Genomic DNA, 18,767 nt, shown 5'->3' with positions numbered 1-18,767 from the left:
ACACACCTGCTTCCACAGCAGCCAGTGCTTATACAGTACAGATAGACTGCAGGGTGTAAAGCACATACAGACACACTTAAATACACAACTAGATATTTACATGTGTTTAAGAAAAGGAGAGTGTTGTTTCTAAAAAGAGGTAACAAACCAACCAGGAACTACGTTATGCACAACTAAGATGAAACTCAGGATAGCTAGCAATGGGAAACCCTGATTCCTGTCCAAGATGGTGACTCAGGCATCCCTATTAACTCTTATTCATAGTGAGGTAACTAGATCTGACCCAGATTATGGGATGATTCTTACTGATAATGAATCACAGCTGTTCTGAGCAAACGTAGGTTCCTCCAGGTGGAACATGTGGTCATCAGAAACAAAGTTCTGCTGGGCTGAATGAGTCGTTTTCTCAAAGCATCTGTGTTGCTCTCATGGTGATTCTTCCACTGTAACAGAATGTGCTATTAACTTTAAGATATGAAGTTGAAATGCTTTGTTTAAAATACTGCCTAACACCATGAGCCCTATTTTAACCATCTAAGCTCATGGTCTAAAGCTCAAGGCGCAAGCGCACTTAGGGCGAGTCCAAATCCAATTTAGCTAGTTTAACGATGAGAAAAATGGTCGGCGCGCCCGGTCTAAAAGGTTTGTCCCTATTCTCTTAATGAGTAATGGGTGTGTTTTGAGTGTAACGTGCAATAAACCAATCAGAGTCTCATCTCCTATTCCCTTTAAAAGTCAGTTGCGTTCGCGCCATGGCGGATTGCTATTTACATGGCGGAATTTGCAAGCGGAAAAATTGAACGCTTCTCTAGCGAGGAAACAGATCTGCTCGTGCGCGAGGTTAAAGTGCGCAAGCAGACCATCTACGGGACAAGCCGGATTCCACCATATCTTTATGTACACAATTTTAATCTTTTACATTGTAATCCTTCTATTTTTAATATTTGGCATGTTTGTGTGCTGCTGCATGTCCCCCTGTTTGTAATAAGCAGAGTGTACATGCGTTGTGGACTCACCTATTTGCGCATATTACTAATGCACCCTTTAAAAAAAAAAAAAAAAAAAAAAATTGCGCCATGGACTTTAGACCAGGTTTCAGTTGGTCAATGGCGCAGTCTGTTTCAGTTGCCTCAAAATAGCAACGCGCCAACAATGCGCCTAAACACACCTTGTTTTCAGACCAGCACACCCATGGGTCCACAAATGGGCACAAATGCATTTGCTATTTAAACAATGTGGCGCAGGATGTTAAAATAATAACTGTGTCGGGCTAAAACTAGCAAAAAAACACTTGCATTGCGCCAGAGTGTATGTTAGGACCCCATGTGAAATTATGCCTTTTGACCATCCAAAAACTGTAGTTCATCATAGTTATCATAGTCAACTATGCTGTAAATTTCTGAGGGATATTCTCAGGAAACTCTGCCATTGTTTATAAAACACATTATCACAAGGGGATAGTGTATTATAGAGTATAAGGCTGTTGTACAAATTTCCCACCTGGTAAAAACTCTGATAGAGTATGAAATTACTTCTTCTCCTCTCCACTGCATCTGTATGAGCACAATGCATCTTTGCGGCCAATCTCAGAACATTCAGAGCTTTGTTTAAAACCCGTATTCTGTCATGACAGCAGGCTTGAGAGAGTAACCTGAGTCTTTTGGACCACATTCTCAGACAGCGCAACCGCAGACGGTACCTATACAGATCCTCACTCCTGCATAACACAGTGAAAATTGGCAAAAAAATTAACAGTGATGACAAGTCACCATACATATTTCACAGCCCAACCTCCAGATGAGTCTCTTGATCCCAATCTAAACACAGAACATGGGCTCGAAAAAGCATTTAATTCTATCCATTCAGCTGAGCTCAAAATTACAGGTACAAGTCACAACAAGTAAGAGATGTATTGTTTTATCAGCTCTATCAGAAGGGTTATTAAGCTTTCACAAGCACAGGCATTTGACACAGATACAGTTTGTTTTCTTTACCTTTCTTCTATTTTCTTTTCATCGAAGTCATCATAAGCCTCTGGTGTCACATCAAGCTTTTCAAACGAAAAGAAATATGTTAAAGATGTGTTCGGTTTTCTAATTACATCGAATTATATTAATCCTTCAAAACACCCTAGTCCAAAAAATCTTAAAGGAATGTGAATAGGTTTTCTTGGAAACCAATCCTAATGGAATCAAATAAAGAATCTATCCAGCAGGCATAAGACATTTCTATTTGGTTGAATATAAGTTCTGATGTAAAAATTCAATGATAGGTGTGTTAGACTTTAAGTGGCGCTGCACAGACCGTATAAGTATCGTATGCTTTCGACTTGCAGTATTTTGATGTCATACACCGACCTGTCTGTGCAGCGCCACTTTAAGTCTAACACACCTATTGTCCTGACACTGAATTTTGATCACCTGACAGGGAAGCGTTTTCTCTAAGCATTTACGTCAAGCCAGTGTTGGGCTTTGACTTTAACTGCTTTTCATTTTCAGCCAAAATCGTACTTCTGTCCAACGTCATTCTGGCATTACATTGACGTCCAGTGCCCACTGGGTTCTAAGGATGCGTCACACCCATGTACACTTAATATATAGCTACATCCAGTAATTTATAAGAAACATACATTTAAAAAATATATATATTATAGCAATGTCTTAAAGTCATTCTTAATTTTTATTTTTTTATTAATGATCTCCATTTATGACACTCTGGCTGGGCCATAAGAATCAAAAGGTATACTGTACATATTTGATTCTAATTCGATTTTGCAGTCAAAATGGATAATTTGTCATCCATATTAGAACTCTGGAATGTCTTACTGGAAAACAAAAGGAAATCAGAGGGGGAATGAGTTTTTAAATCTTAAAATTATTAAGGAATTCTCCATTTGAACTGGTTCCATATGATATAAATTCCAGTAGGCTTAATTTAGGATATTTTCATTATGGGATTTTGTATGCCAACATACCTGAGCAGAAATCTGAGCTTCTGTTGCAGCCAAGGCTTTAGACTTCGCAAAAGGTGAGTGTTGATGAGATGTAAGGTATTGCCCTTGAATAGATACTAGTTCATTCCTTCCTGCCAGTGCTGGAGGATATTCCCATGCTCCTCTAAGAAAAACTCTTTGCATAGTTTGCGTATGGTTCTTTGGTTCTTCCTCTCTATCAATCACCAGTGGGTACATTTGACTCAAATTCTCCTGGATTTTAAGCCTTTTATGAGGGTTAATCTCTGTAGGGCTTTCAAAAGCCAATTTGTTGCCATTAGGCCATATGTCTCTGACAAAATCTTTATTTTGTCCAGATTTGTTTGGTTGTTTGCTATGTATAGATTCTCTAGGGACTTGACTAGAGCTGAATCTTGTATTACAGCACTGAAACTGTTCATTTCTTGGTCGTCTTTTGATACCTCCAGGAATGTCGCAACTGTGCCTTTCACTTTCAGTGACAACAGGTATTGCGAGAAAGGAAACGGCTGAGGTAGATCCAGATAAGTTGGGCGTTTGAAGTTCCACAAAAGAGACTGCTTGTTCAGTTGTGTCGAAGTGGAGCATCGAGCAATGCAAGTTTGCAGACATCCACGAGGACTCAAGAAGCTCATGAAAGGTAGAGGATGAAAGCCTTTCATCTTGCTTTTGAAAAGTGAACGCTTCCTTTTGGGGTTTATAAGCAACGTCTGCAGAATTAAAGCAGGTCGGCTGGCTGTCTTTCTTTGAAATTGTGGATAATGAGGAATCCTCAGTAAAATCCCTCTCTTGAGTCTTCCATTGCTCACGCTTATGCTTGGCTGCTGTGTTACAACATATTAGGGCTGTAGCATCACTTGTTGTATCTCTCCTGGCATATTTTGAGCCACTTGCACTCTCTGAAACTGAATAAAAGTTCTTGTGGTGAGGAAGATCAAAAGTGCAGTCTGCTTTCCTCTTGAAGAATGTTTGCTGAATGAAAGGCTCAGAACCAAACGGTATGGGACGTCTACTCAGTGGGGTGTTCTTGTAAAAAGTTGTTGTACCGTCTTTCGGAGCATATGGAGGCTCATCTTCGTTTTCCTCAGGCAACGGCATGATGCTTGTTATTCACATTTTGCCGTTTCAATACAGATCAGTTCAGGTATCATTTTAAAACAAGGTCTCATTCCATCAACTCAATGAAATATTCATGCATAACCATGAGTGCTGCATTAAAAATTGCTGAACTTTTAAAACAATTAAATTAAAGATCCAATAATTTAAATGTCAACTGATTCAATATTTATATTCTTACATTTGGGTAATGCAGTGGCAATTATGATAATCGTTAGGCTACAGCTGTAAAGTATTTACAAAAAATCACTCACCCTTAGGGGCAGCATGTTATATTTGCTAATGCCTCCATGTTGTGTCATCTATAGTTAATGATCTGTATAAATTGTGGGCAAAACCTTCAAACTGCAGAGCGCACGTTGTGTGAGCTAAGAAGATTAGAAACAGATTACTGTACAACCAACCTGCTGGGAGGAGCCGGTAAATTAACTCAGTCTAGTTCTCAGTATAAGCTGAGAGACGACCTTTAAATAAAACTATATTTTACATTTTTGAAGAGAACATTGCTGGTGTTTGCCCATGCAAAACACTGCACCACAATGCTAAGATGCTATGGGAATTGATGTGCAGTTCCTAAGCTGTTCTGAGTGGTTAGTTCATTGCATTGGCTAATCTGGGTGGTTGCTGACTGGCCTGAATCAAAAGAGCCTATTCGCAAGTCTCTATGGGTTTGTTCAGACTGCAGGTAATTGTGGCCCAAATTCGACTTTTTTGCTCAGATATGTGACTCGGATCTGTTTTTGTCATGACAGTGTGAACAGCACAAACCAAATGAAATCTGATCTTTTCAATTCCGATTTGGGCCGCTTCCCTATGTGGTCTTAAATCTGATTCAGGTCAGATGTCAGTCTGGCAGTCGACTTTTACGTCCCTGTAGATAAACCTTTGTCACAATTCTGCGCTCATGGGAGTCACTTTAAAAATGTTACATACCCAAAGTTATCAAGAAAGTTTCGAAAGGTACTGTAGTCAAGTTGACAGTGATGTGTAACTTATAAGTATTACAGTGACATGACAGCTCTATATACATATATCTATCATGTGTTTAAAAACTCTGCTTTCTTATTTCGTATCCTTGTCTTAGTTTTTTTTATATTGCCTGTGCATAAATTCGCTGGTTTCCACGGCAGATCACGCTATAAATAAACACGTAACACTTCCTCTAATGTCCTCTGTGTTTACTTCCATATGACATTGTGCTGTGTGTCATCTTTTTATTGTTCTTTTGCGCATGCGGCTCAGTCCAGAAGATCTGTTCACACTGGAATCTGATATTAGCCATTTTAAAACAACAATGTGAACAGCTATACAAAAACAGATCTACGGAATAAATCGGAAATGAGCACTAAAGCTTGCAGTGTAGCCTATGATATTTTGGTATGTAAGCTGAATGATTTGAAGCATCATTCATGTCTGTGTGTACACTAAAGTGCACAAAGCCTTGCCCTGTTTAGTTTTTTTTTTATTACACATTTTTAAACATTTATTTAAAATAGTTTTAATTAAAATAAATATACAATTGTTTTTAGTAGATTGTCTTGACTATGGCTTGTCATGTTTGTATGGTTGTTAATCACTGTTTGCTAACACTATTGTCCTATTTGTTGTGCTACAGTATGTAAAATTTGACTTAGATAGTTTTGTCAGAAGCAATACACACATCAAATTTAGCAAAAATATCTTATTTTATTTGAGAAATGCTACAATTACCGTTAAATAGTCTGCATAATCAAATTAAATTGACAAATTTCAGGAAGAAATTTGTATTCATTGTCCATTTCATACAAAATACAAAATGTAATTTCCAGGTCATATGATCTTTAAACACTAATTACAGTAAGTTTTACAAACAGTGATGGAAAGTAAAACACAAGGGGTGTTAAATTCCCATAATCTTAATCAACCAAACGTTTACTTGTAGCTTCTCAGATAAACCAATCTGTGAGGCTGGAATTTCTCTCGACAAAGTGGGCATTCGGTCTACAATAAAAGCAACAAAGAAAATTACTTCTCGTACATCATTAATATGGAACTTTACACACCACAGCATTATGTAATATAAAAGTCTTGCCTTGGTATTGCACCACTCAGTAATGCACTCCCAGCAGAAGAGATGACCACAGGGAGTACTAGTGGTGTTTCTGCGCTCCTCCAAACACAAGATACAGCGTGAAGAACGAGACGTTGACTCACTGACCTGACGACTGAAAGGAAAAACAGACGTGTAAAGAAGAACACGAATAACCCAACATAAATCTATTATGTAAGCTAACTATTATGTAAGTATTATGAAAGCTCCCCTCAAGACTCCATAATGTCACATTTATTACCATAAAACGTCTCGGTTACTAATGTAATCCTCGTTCCCTGAAGGAGGAAACGCGAGACGTAACGTTGAAGTGATGACATAACTGGGATCACTTCAGGGAGCCCAATCAACTTCGAGTGTCTACAGAACGAGTCAATGACCGTTGGCGTGCGTGAATCGTGTAACGCGCCCCGCCCCACGCGGGTATAAACAGGAAGCGGGCGCACGCACACATTGTTTTTCGCTGAGGAGTCGAGATCGTGGCGGCCGTACTGCGGTGGTCATTATGTCTCCCGTTCCCTCCTTCAGGGAACGAGGGCTACATTAGTAATCGAGACATTCCCTATCAGTCGCTCACGTTCGAAGTAACGTCGACGTGACAACGTAATTGGGATCCCATGGAAAACGCCACGGATGCTGCCACATCCAGCGCTCTAACGCAAGACTCACAGACCCCCAACTAGCTGGGGTGGAAGGCCTGCGCAGAGGAGTTCAAACTGCTGTTCCGTTATACCCCACACAGTGGAACTCTTGGATAACACCAGGAAAGCGTGCCTTTCCAGGGGAGAGGGACGCTGCGGAAGCCCCATCCTGCCTGAAGGGAGGTAACATGTGGAGAATACACATATGGACTGGCCGATTAGGGGCAGTGCAACATATGGAATGTCACTGGGGTGAATCCAGCCTAAGAAAGGGGAGGTAACACCAAACAGTGACGGCAGAGCGGACTCTGCCAAGGGAAAGACACGGGCTTTGTCTTGAAAGGGAGCTGATCGTGGAAGAATACGCATATGGGATCGCCGCCGGGATCAGCACATATGAAACCCAGCCTAGCACAAGTTACACAAGCATATGAGCACTAGGCCTCCCTCACTAGGCACAGACGCTCCGCAACGTCCGACTGCCGAGGGGGTGTGGAGGAACTCACAGGGTCCGCCTGAGTGGGGAACTCGACTGGAGCAAAAAAGCACACGTATCCGCTCCATGTGGAGGGGAGTGGCGCAGCAAGCCGACACTAGAACGGGAACTTCGGTGTTACCGGCTGGTTGAAGCGAGCACACAGGAAGAAACCGGCTCAACACGTAGGCTATAAAACCTAGCGAACGTGTTAGGTGTCGCCCAGCCCGCAGCTCTACAGATGTCTGTCAGCGAGGCGCTGTGTGCCAGCGCCCAGGAAGAAGCGTCACTCCTAGTGGAGTGGGCTCTCAACCCGAGCAGGCAGGGCACGCCTTGGGCTTCGTAAGCCAAGGCGATGGCATCCACTATCCAGTGGGCCATCCTCTGATTGGAGACAGCCTTTCCCTTCTGCTGGCCTCCATAACAAATGAAGAGCTGATCTGAGGTCCTGAGGCTTTGTGTTCTGTCCACGTACAGACGCAGAGTTCGAACGGGACAGAGAAAAGCCGGGGCTGTGTCTGCCTCCTCCGAAGGCAGCGCTTGCAGGTTCACTACCTGGTCCTCTGAAGTGCCGAAAGGACCAGAGACAAATCCCAAGAGGGTATAGAGAGCGGGCATTCAGTCTCCTTGCTCCTGACGATCAGGTCGTGCTTTCCCAACGACTTACCTTCAACTGCATCGTGATGTGCGGCGATAGCAGCAACATACACTTTAAGGGTGGAGGGAGAAGGCCTTCGCTCCAACCCATCTTGCAGAAACGAGCCGCACTGCCATGCCCATCTCGGGACTCGATCGTGGAGCCAGTGTTGGAGCGGCCTCATATGAAGCAACCCGAGCGACGTTACCACGGCTGCAGATGCCATATGCCCCAAGAGCCTTTTCAGTGTTTCAGTGGTGCCGCTGTTCTGCGTCTGAGCGAGCTCACGCAGTTCAACACTGACTGGACTGTTGCGCTGTCATGTTGATCGAGTCCAACTTCATACTGAGAAAAGAGATCCTCTGCCCGGGGGTGAGTTTGCTCTTTTCCCAGTTGACCCGAAGCCCTAGGCGGCCCAAAGGGTACGACTTTGTACTGATATGCCCGTCCCTCGAACGCAAAGCAAAGAAACGTTCTGTGTCGAGGGAGAATGGAGACATGAAAGTACGCGTCCTTCAGGTCGATTGCTGCAAACCAATCTTGGGGACGGATGCATTTGAAAATGCGTTTCTGCATAAGCATCTTGAACGGCAGCCTGTGAAGGGACTGGTTCAGGACACGCAGGTCTAAGATTGGTTTCCCCCACTGGGGGAAAGAGCGGCGCCTTCGCCATCTCCTGAAGAGCAGTCTGATCCACCTCTGGGTCGCCCGTCTCAGGGTCGTCTGCACCTTCGCTTGCCTCCTGGTTTGGCAGCGGCCTGGACGGGCGGGGTCGACTTCCTGCGGCTTGCTCCACGCTGAGACCTAGGTGGTTGTTGCTGCTGAGGTTTCCCGGAGTGGAGGACGCCGCAGAAGATCGACCTCGGCGACGAGCAGAGGGAGGTTCTGCGGCCGGCGGATGGGTGGGGGCAGCAGCGGTCCGCCAGGGCAGAATGTGTCAGATGGTCTCCGTCTGCTTCGAGTCTCGATCTTAATGTGTCCATAGTCATATTCCCGCAATGGGAACATGAACTATTCACAAAAGCTGCCTCAGCATGCTGAATGCCCAAACATGAGAGGCAACTATTGAGGCCGTCTGCTGGCGCCAGGGAACGACTGCACCCAGAAACACACAAGCGCAGGGTCTCGCTTCTGTTGCTCTTTTAGTTGAAAAAGCGGGGCACTTGACGCGATTGGCTCGTTCTGTATACACTCGAAGTTGATAGGGCTCCCTGAAGTGATGCCAATTACGTTGTCACGTCAACGTTACGTCGAACGTGAGGGACTGAAAGGGATCTAATGCTAAAAAAAAAAGGCAAACAAGGATGTCTGAGATGAAAATTTTTTAAACCTTTTTGGTTTAATCACTCACAAAAGTGAAATGTTATTTAAATGTGATGTAAAAATTTATGTAACCATAAATTAAAAGTTTTGAAACATAATTTTCTAGATTTTTAAATTGCAAGTTAATATTTCACAATTCAGACTTTATCAGAATTGAGTTTATATCTCACGATTCTAATTTTATAACTCGCAATTGCAAGTTTATAACACACTTCTGAAGAAAAAATTAATTGTCAAACTTAGTCAAAATTGTGAGCTGACTTTTTTCTCAGAACTGCAATTTATATCTCGCAATTCAGACTTTATAACGAAAAAATAAAAAAATAAATAAAAAAGTTAGAATTGCGAGTTTTTTGAATATATTGAATTTATATATCGCAATTCAGATTATTTTCTCAGAATTTTGAGATAAAAACTTTTTGAGAGTTAAATAATGTTAGATTGCGAGATAAATATTTGCAATTACGAGAAAAAAAGTCAGAATTGTGAGAAAAAAAAATTAAGAACTTTATGACCCAAATTAAATCTCTCTCTCTCTCATACACACACACTCATGCACTCACCGGCCATTTTATTAGGTACACCTTGCTAATACTGGGTTGGACCCCCATATGACTTCAGAACTGAACTGCCTTAAAGGAACCGTATGTAAGAAATGTATTTCAATTAATCATAAAAAAAAAACTTACTGTGTAGGGTTCGTCACTAGCCATTGGAAGCTCCTTGTAGCAGCCTACGTTCCTGCTGGATCCTGCAGCGTAGCTGGCAACCTCGAGTCAGGGGGGAGGGGGAGGGGATACACCACTCTACAGTAATTTGAAAGTGATTGCAGTACCAGTTTTGGCCACAATCTTACATACAGTTCCTTTAATTTAACATTCCTCCGAGATTGTGGTCCTTTTCCAGCACATCTCAAAGCTGCTCTATTGGACTGAAATCTGGTGACTGTGCAACAACAACACTCAGGTAGGCTGTAACATTTAAACAATGCTCAATTGGTAGTAAGGGGACCAGAGTGTGCCAAGAAAATATACCCCACATCATTACACCACCATAACCAGCCTGAACCGTTGATACAAGGCAGGATTGATTCATGCTTTCATGTTGTTTACGCCAAATTCCAACCCTATCATCTAGAAATCAGAAATCAAGACTAGACAACATTTTTCCAATCTTCTATTGTCCAGTTTTGGAGAGCATATGCAAATTGTAGCCTCAGTTTTCTGTTCTTAGCTGACAGGAGTGGCACACAGTGTGGTCTTCTGCTGCTGTAGGCCAGTTGCTTCAAGGTTCAATGTGTTGTGCGTCCAGATACTATATATATATATATATATATATATATATATATATATATATATATATATATATATATATATAGACGATCTGCTGAAGTCTCAGTTACTGGGATTTTCACAATCTGCTCAGTTACTGGGATTTTCACAATCTGCCCAATCTGCTCAGTTACTGGGATTTTCACAATCTGCTCAGTTACTGGGATTTTCACAATGTGCTCAGTTACTGGGATTTTCACGCACAACCATTTCTAGGGTTTACAAAGAATGGTGTGAAAAGGGAAAAACATCCAGTATGCGGCAGTCCTGTAGGCGAAAATGCCTTGTTGATGCTAGAGGTCAGAGGAGAATGGGCCGACTGATTCAAGCTGATAGAAGAGCAACTTTGACTGAAATAACTCGTTACAACCGAGGTATGCAGCAAAGCATTTGTGAAACCACAACACGCACAACCTTGAGGCGGATGGGCTACAACAGCAGAAGACCCCACCTGGTACCACTCATCTCCACTACAAATAGGAAAAAGAGGCTACAATTTGCACGAGCTCACCAAAATTGGACAGTTGAATACTGGGAAAATGTTGCCTGGTTTGATGAGTCTCGATTTCTGTTGAGACATTCAGATGGCAGAGTCAGAATTTGGCGTAAACAGAATGAGAACATGGATCCATCATGCCTTGTTACCACTGTGCAGGCTGGTGGTGGTGGTGTAATGGTGTGGGGGATGTTTTCTTGGCACACTTTAGGCCCCTTAGTGCCAATTGGGCATCGTTTAAATGCCACGGCCTACCTGAGCATTGTTTCTGACCATGTCCATCCCTTTATGACCACCATGTACCCATCCTCTGATGGCTACTTCCAGCAGGATAATTTCAAATTGGTTTCTTGAACATGACAATGAGTTCACTGTACTAAAATGGCCCCCACAGAAACCAGATCTCAACCCAATAGAGCATCTTTGGGATGTGGTGGAACGGGAGCTTCGTGCCCTGGATGTGCATTCCACAAATGTCCATCAACTGCAAGATGCTATCCTATCAATATGGGCCAACATTTCTAAAGAATGCTTTCAGCACCTTGTTGAATCAATGCCACGTAGAATTAAGGCAGTTCTGAAGGCGAAAGGGGGTCAAACACAGTATTAGTATGGTGTTCCTAATAATCCTTTAGGTGAGTATATATATATGTACTCTGTATACACACACACACACACACACACACACACACACACACACACACACACACACACACACACACACACACACACACCTATATATATGCTGCCTTGGTGAACAAAGGAGACTAAAAAATTTTAATGTTTCCATATTTTCAAAAGAACAGGGGGTGTTAGGAGAGGAAGGAACAAGCCTTAAGGCACTACAGCGTTACCTGGGGACAAGGTTTCTGTGCTGTTTCCATTCCTGCCTTGCTCTCTGTCTTTGCTTGAGGTTGTTAAACTGCAGTGTGAGAGTGACGCCCAGCTGTAGAAGGGACAGCGCACCCAGCAGACGGTAACCGTTACTGATCCTTGGGTCATCGCCAGACACATTCCCCACTCTTAGCTAAAAAAACACATTCACAGTTACACAGAATAAACTTTTACACTACAGGAATATGATGTACACTACCATTCAAAAGTCAGTAAGATTCTTTTTTTTTTTAAACAAATGAACACGTTTATTCAGAAAGCATACATTAAATTGATTAAAAAAAGTAACTGTGAAGGCATTGTTACAAAAAAAATTATTGCTAATAAATGCTGTTCTTTCTATTTTCATTAAGGAATGTTGAATAAAAGTTACCATAGTTTCCACAAAAAACTAAATTAGCAGCACAACTGTTTTCAACATCCACCAAATCAGTATATTAGAATGATTTCTGAAGGATCATGTGACTGAAGACTGGAGTAATGATGCTGAAAATTCAGCTTTGCATCAAAGGAATAAATTATATTTTAAAATATATTAAAACATAAAGCATATTTTAAATTGTAATATTTTACAATATTACATGGTAACATTGACGTCTTTCAAAAAAATAAAACAAATCTTACAGACTTTTGAACGGTAGTGCATTTCAGAGAAAAACAGGATTTTTGAACAAGACAAAATCAGTTAGACTTGATTTTGGTGATCAGGAACTGATGGTGAAGAAAAGGCTCTAAACCTAAAGCTACACTGATATGCTGAGAAGTGGGTGTTTTTAAAGCAATAGCTTACAGAAAAAGTAGCAATGTATTTGCATGTTTTGGAGTATTCCACACTCCACAGTATTCTGTGAAGCACCTTGAGTACCATATAAATACCCTGACATATGATTTTGGTTATTAATTAGTACCATACCATGCATTGAAGTACCATGGTATTATGATCTCTTACAATTATTTTATCGTAAGGGATATAACACAAATCATCTGCCGTTATTACTGTGCTTCATTAAATGGTTAGTTCACCCAAACATGAAAATTCTGTCAATAATTACTCACCCTCATGTCGTCCCAAACCCGTAAGACTTTCGTTCATCTTCAGAACACAAATGAAGATATTTTTGATGAAATCTGAGAACTTTCTGTCCCTCCATTGACAGCTACACAACTGACACTTTGATGCTTCAAAAATTTCATAAAGAGATTGTAAAACTAATCCATATGTATCGAGCGGTTTAGTCCGCATTTTCTGAAGAGACTTTATCGCTTTATATGATGAACAGATTTAATTTGGGCATCACATTTAAACATTGATCAGAGAACATAAACAGAAGCTAAACCGAACCTGCTTGATGCGCGAGAACCTCATTGGTTCTTGTGGAAGCTCAAACGTGCTGCGTAACACAAAAATAATCCTTATTGGTTCTCATACGTCAAGCGAACATGCTTGAGCTTCCGTTTATTATAACTGTTGTGTGCGTTGATGAATGTTTATATGAATAAATGAAATCTGTTCATCATATAAAGCGATCATGTCTCTTCAAAAAAAAATTTGACAAAACCGCTCAATTCATATGGATTAGTTTTACAATCTCTTTATGATCTTTTTGAAGCGTCAAAGTGATAGTTGCACGGACTGTCAATACAGTGACAGAAATCTCTCAGATTTCATCAAAAGATCTTAATTTGTGTTCCGAAGATGAACGAAAGTCTTATGGGTTTGGAACGGCATGAGGGTGAGTAATTAATGACAGAATTTTCAGTTTTGGGTGAACTAACCCCAACTTATTCCCACAGTACAGGTTTTATAATAATAAAAGAACAAAAACTTACATAACTAACACCTGCAGCTCTTTTACCAATGTGGTAAAAGGCTCCACTGATGTAAAAGACAGCCACATGTAGCCTGTGCAGAAGAGTGATTCCCTGCTGCAGGGCAAACACAAGCGGAATCAAAGACTTCCTCTGAGACTCAGTCAGGATCCCCACAGCTCTCTGAATCCAGAACCGCACGCGTGATAACGGGTTCCAGGTTCTGCTCGTCTGGTGCTGCGAGTTCTGAGGTGCTTCTGCTTCCAACTCATTCTCAACACAGATCAAGACCTTGTCCATAAGATAAGGCACAAATGTGTGGAAGAAGATAAGTGCCGTTCGGCGCATTCGCGAGGGGATTCTTCTCTTGCTGGGGTCCACCTGGATGATGCTGACATACTCCTCACCCAGGGTCTGATATCCTAAATGAAATGGACAACAAAAACATGGCTCTGAAATAAAACTCATATAACAAATACATCAGCAGTGTTGCAATACAAGCGAATAACTTACCAGATAAAGTTGTTAGAACATAGTAGGTCAGATCAGATAGTAATTCAATTTCCTTTCTGCACTGTAGCCAACGTCTGGAACCTCAAGGGAAAAAAATTAAAAAATTAAAATTAAAAAGGGACGCATTAAAAGGGACGCATCATGGAAGACAGAATCAAAAAAATTGGATACCACTCTTGCAGTATGTAATATACTGTGTGCACAAGTGTTATTTTAGTATTACTTGTATACTGTTATAGTATTTATTAATATTATGAATTAGCTTGAATTTTTATATTTTAGTTTTATTTTTATACGTTTTTTTTGTAAATATTTCTATTTATAGGGGTTACAAATTGTCACATGAACAAGCAAATCCACAAAGGAAGAATAATAAAAATCATATAGGCTAATGCTAATTAGGAAGTTTTAATTTGGTAAAGTATTTAGATATGTCTTAGTCAAAGTCATCTAAAATTTAAGAACTCTCATAAGTAAAAATAAGACTTAAGATTTTTATGACCTTAAATTTTAAAAACCTTATTTAATACTTAAGACTTTTTAAGGATCCGCGGGAATGCTTTAATTAATTTCATTACAGTTTTAGTTTTAGATAAATTTTTCTCATTTAAACTTATTTATTTTAGTTAGTTGCCAAGTAAACGTTTATTTTACATTTTTTTATTTAAGTATTCCACCTAATATTTATGTTTATGTCAGATGAATACTAAATGTAAGGTTGGCCACACACTTGAAGATTTTAAACCCGATTTTTGGCCCGATTTGCAACCTCCAACGATCTTGAGGGGCGTGGCCCGATTCGAGGCTTCTGGCAACCAACTTTTTGTCCTCAATTGTGTAGTGTCATTGCGATTATTTTACTGTCCCCGATCGCGTCAGAGCCCGCACGATCCCAACGAGATCAAAGGCGGATATCGTGAGATTCACACTCATGCACTGTGTCGCTGATAACCTGGATGTAATTTAAGTTGTGTTGCTTTTATATGAAAATACATATATTAAACAAGACACCCAAAGTACTTGTTAATTATTTCCATCCGAAAGACATGTTAACATCAGTCAGTCATAAATATGACAACAATCACACAACCCATATAAAGATCGCACTGTCAGAGAGTTTGGGAATATTCACACATTATTTAAACTATAGGTGTAACAATATATTGAGTGTCACAATATATCACAATACAAAAATGCAACAATATGTATCGTGGATAGTGACAATATATATTGTGTATAGTTAAAAATATACTGTGTGAGATTAAATTCAAGTTTTCAGTGTAAACTATTATAGATAATTTTTAATGTATAATAATACAATGGGGGAATATCTGTGGGTCCTGATAATGCTAAATGTCTTATGTTACCTGTAAAAAGTGGCCTATAGTATTTTAAATATATCTAGTCAGTGAAAGAGTGCAAGCATATTTTTCGTCTGAAATAATTCGGTATTTTCAGCTTCAGAATCAGGAATATTTTTATTCTGGTGTCACCATTGAATTGGGTTACCAGCACCAGGTCCAAGCCTATTTATTAACACCCACAATGTAATGCCAAATTTAGCATTTTAATCAACAGTTTATTTTTCTTGGAGTATCACAATAATATAGTATTGTGAGTTCAGTATTGTGATATGCATCGAATAGTGACATGAGGGTATCGTTTCACCCCTAATTTATACACATAAAAACATGATATCAGAGTTTTGATTGTAAACATTGTAAAAGAGAACAATACATCACGGTTCTTTAAACCAATGAGCATTAAGTTGTGCCGTCAGCGCGTGATTTTTTTCCCCAAAACTAGTTCAGCGGAAATCTCGCCCTGCAGCTAATTTTCATTGGTTAAGGTTACAGTGACGGGTAGATTTAGGGATCAGTGTTTGGTGTAGGCAATTAGTACAGTGATTGACATGACCAATGAAATCTTTAGAATCGGCTGCAGGGCGGGATTTACACTGAACTGGTTTGGGGGAAAATCATGCTTTTGATCAACGCAGTCGGTGGAGAGCAACTGCGCCTGACTGCAGAATCCGACACGGCTGCCATTTTTAGCTATTTTTTAGGACTTCCGTTCCTGACGCGCAGACTCAAACCGACTCAAACAGAGCTTGATGACGTAGATGTGACGTGAGCAACCCGTCTGTCTTCTAGTAGCTGTGCCAAGAGAAATCTGAATCATTCCCTTCTGAATCTTGCAGAGACGGAGAGCGTGAGTAGGAGCTGCCCATGAGCTAGGAGCAGGATAAACTTTTGCTAGGTATTCTGATTAATTATTTTGTCATTTTGCCTCCACGTCCCCCCGATTGCCCGCGAGCTTCTCCTCCCGTCCATACGGTAATCTCTCTACAGTGCGACAGAGAGTCGCGTGGTTATGACGCAATCGTTAGCCTACTTTTACAAAAACTGCTTCTACGGGGCCATAACATAAGCTACAAGGTAATGGAGCATTTTATATATTGTCGTGTTTCTTTAGAAATAAATAATGGACAAATGGAGTCTTCAAACGCCTCAGATGTAAAGTTATTCGCTGTCAAAGTGACGCCAAAATGAATGGGAGTCAATGGGATGCTAACAGCAGGTGAAGTTCTGCTACAAGATGGTGGCACACGGCCGGCTTCAACTTCCGGTCGACTTCCTTCCCGCTTGATCTCAAACCCCGTTGCACACCGGTGCACGCCGTTTCCAGGAAACATGACGTTCAACCCGGAAACCGTTGCGCACCGTTTTGAACTTGAACGTGCCCCAGGCCTCTCCTTCCTCTTAACATTTGATCAAAGTAAAAACAGTTCAGACATTTTCACATAAAATTGGATGCCATTTCTCTAAGATTAGCATTAGTGTTGTAATGAGGTCAAGCGCCAACAATATGAACAATGTACAACACTGCTATTTAAAGTGTTTATAAGTGCATTTTGTGTACTTCACATATTGTGTATTTCACATATTATTAAATATACAGTAGGAACTATACAGTATACTGCACATTAAGCTATTATTCCATTTTGAATAGCATACTGAAACTATACTGAAAAAGTTGGCCTTTTAATGGTCATGATTATTATGCCACACCTACATCATATTAGCATATGACCGCCCACAAAAATGATATTTAAAATGCCTAAAAACTAAATTATAACTGAGCAAGACATTTTGATTTATAGTTAAGTATTCTTATTGAAAATAAATAGGGGGGGGGGGAAGCTAAATCAAATTTAAAAGTGTAGAATAAGCCCTTTTAATATCCCTAAACCATGCATTCAGTGTGCTTGGGATTGCTTTACCTGCAAAGGTGTGGACGAGCTCATTGGCGTTGTTTGTCAGGTTGTTCTGGTAGAACTCATCCTTCTGACACGAGCGGATCAGCTGCGGCTGGTTCGCAGGAACTAGAGGCATTGCTCAGTTCGGAAGACGTTAACGAGATCCTTAGAGGACGTGTATATACTAGCAGTTTACATATATCTCATTTTACAAAAAAAACCCCACAAGGATATACAGCGTTTATGGTTTTATTTACTGGTCTAGGTCACTTACTGTGCAATGCATGCTTCTAATGCTTCCGTGTTTAGTCATGTGATGCTCACGCGAGCACTCCATTGGTCGGTTGGTAACAGACGCTTCGCTGATTTGCGATCAGTTTTGCGGTTTGCAGTCTACAACAGCAAAATCGCCTTACTGAGCTGAGGTCATTATTTAGAAAGTGAGATTATGGTTCAAGTCTAAATGGTTCATCACATCACCAGATGAGTGGCGGCTCAAACGAATAAATAAACTGAACCAATCTTTTCTGGAAATGATTTACTACGACTTAGCATTCGAACAAGGAGGACATTCTGCTGTCGCATACATGCATGTAGCTAAATGCAGTGAACATTACATTGGAGAATACACATCTGAAACTGTGTAGAAGTTGAAGACATTCGTGAGTGTTTTTTTTTTATCCATTATGTTTATTTATTTATTTATTTATTTTAAATAGAGTTTGTGTAATCCCTGCACTATATATATATATATATATATATATATATATATATATATATATATATATATATATATGATTGGGTTTTTAATGTATCATCATAGTAACAATATATTTCACCCTCCATAAAAAAATAAATAAAATAAAAAATCACTATAAATATCAGCAAAATCTCCTTCAAGGAACAGACATTTCCAGAAAATCTGAGCTCACAAGAGGTAAAAAAAAAAAAAAAAAAAAAATTCAGTCTGAAGAAAAAATGAACTTTAGAAATCTGACCCATACCTTCAAAACAGTTGACACGACTGAACAGGAATAGGCCTATTAGAATAATAATGCTTAGGCCTACTCAATACGCTATACAGTAAACGATGTTTAGGCCTATTGCATTTTTTAAAACGCTATGATAGTTTACGAAGTGTCCTCCACAGAATACAAAAAATACAAAGGGTAATTGCAACTTTTTACCTCACATTTCTGACTTTTTTCTCAAT

The 18,767-nt window shown here is 40.2% G+C and overlaps 1 protein-coding gene across 2 annotated transcripts; it reads right to left on the bottom strand.

The window, feature by feature from the left end:
• Window positions 1-5,756: 5,756 nt before the first annotated feature.
• Window positions 5,757-17,896, bottom strand: pex10 (peroxisomal biogenesis factor 10). Of its 2 annotated transcripts, XM_081348503.1 has the most exons (7): window positions 17,829-17,876; window positions 17,579-17,719; window positions 14,296-14,376; window positions 13,804-14,204; window positions 11,934-12,106; window positions 6,159-6,291; window positions 5,757-6,067 (listed from the first exon to the last, which is right to left on the bottom strand). In XM_081348503.1, the coding sequence occupies exons 2-7, from the start codon at window positions 17,688-17,690 to the stop codon at window positions 5,999-6,001; spliced, it is 969 nt and encodes a 322-aa protein (XP_081204629.1). In that variant the 5' UTR covers window positions 17,691-17,719; window positions 17,829-17,876; the 3' UTR covers window positions 5,757-5,998. The 2 variants fall into 2 exon arrangements, with proteins under 2 accessions (XP_081204629.1, XP_081204628.1); XM_081348502.1 differs by having other exon boundaries at window positions 17,579-17,896.
• Between the last annotated feature and the right edge of the window lie 871 nt (window positions 17,897-18,767).

The sequence above is a fragment of the Scardinius erythrophthalmus genome (genome assembly GCF_964197995.2).
Source record: "Scardinius erythrophthalmus genome assembly, chromosome: 20".
Classification (NCBI taxonomy): Eukaryota; Metazoa; Chordata; class Actinopteri; order Cypriniformes; family Leuciscidae; genus Scardinius; species Scardinius erythrophthalmus.
The sequence above is the reverse complement of the archived record's forward strand: the minus strand, read 5'-3'. Positions and strand labels throughout refer to the sequence as shown.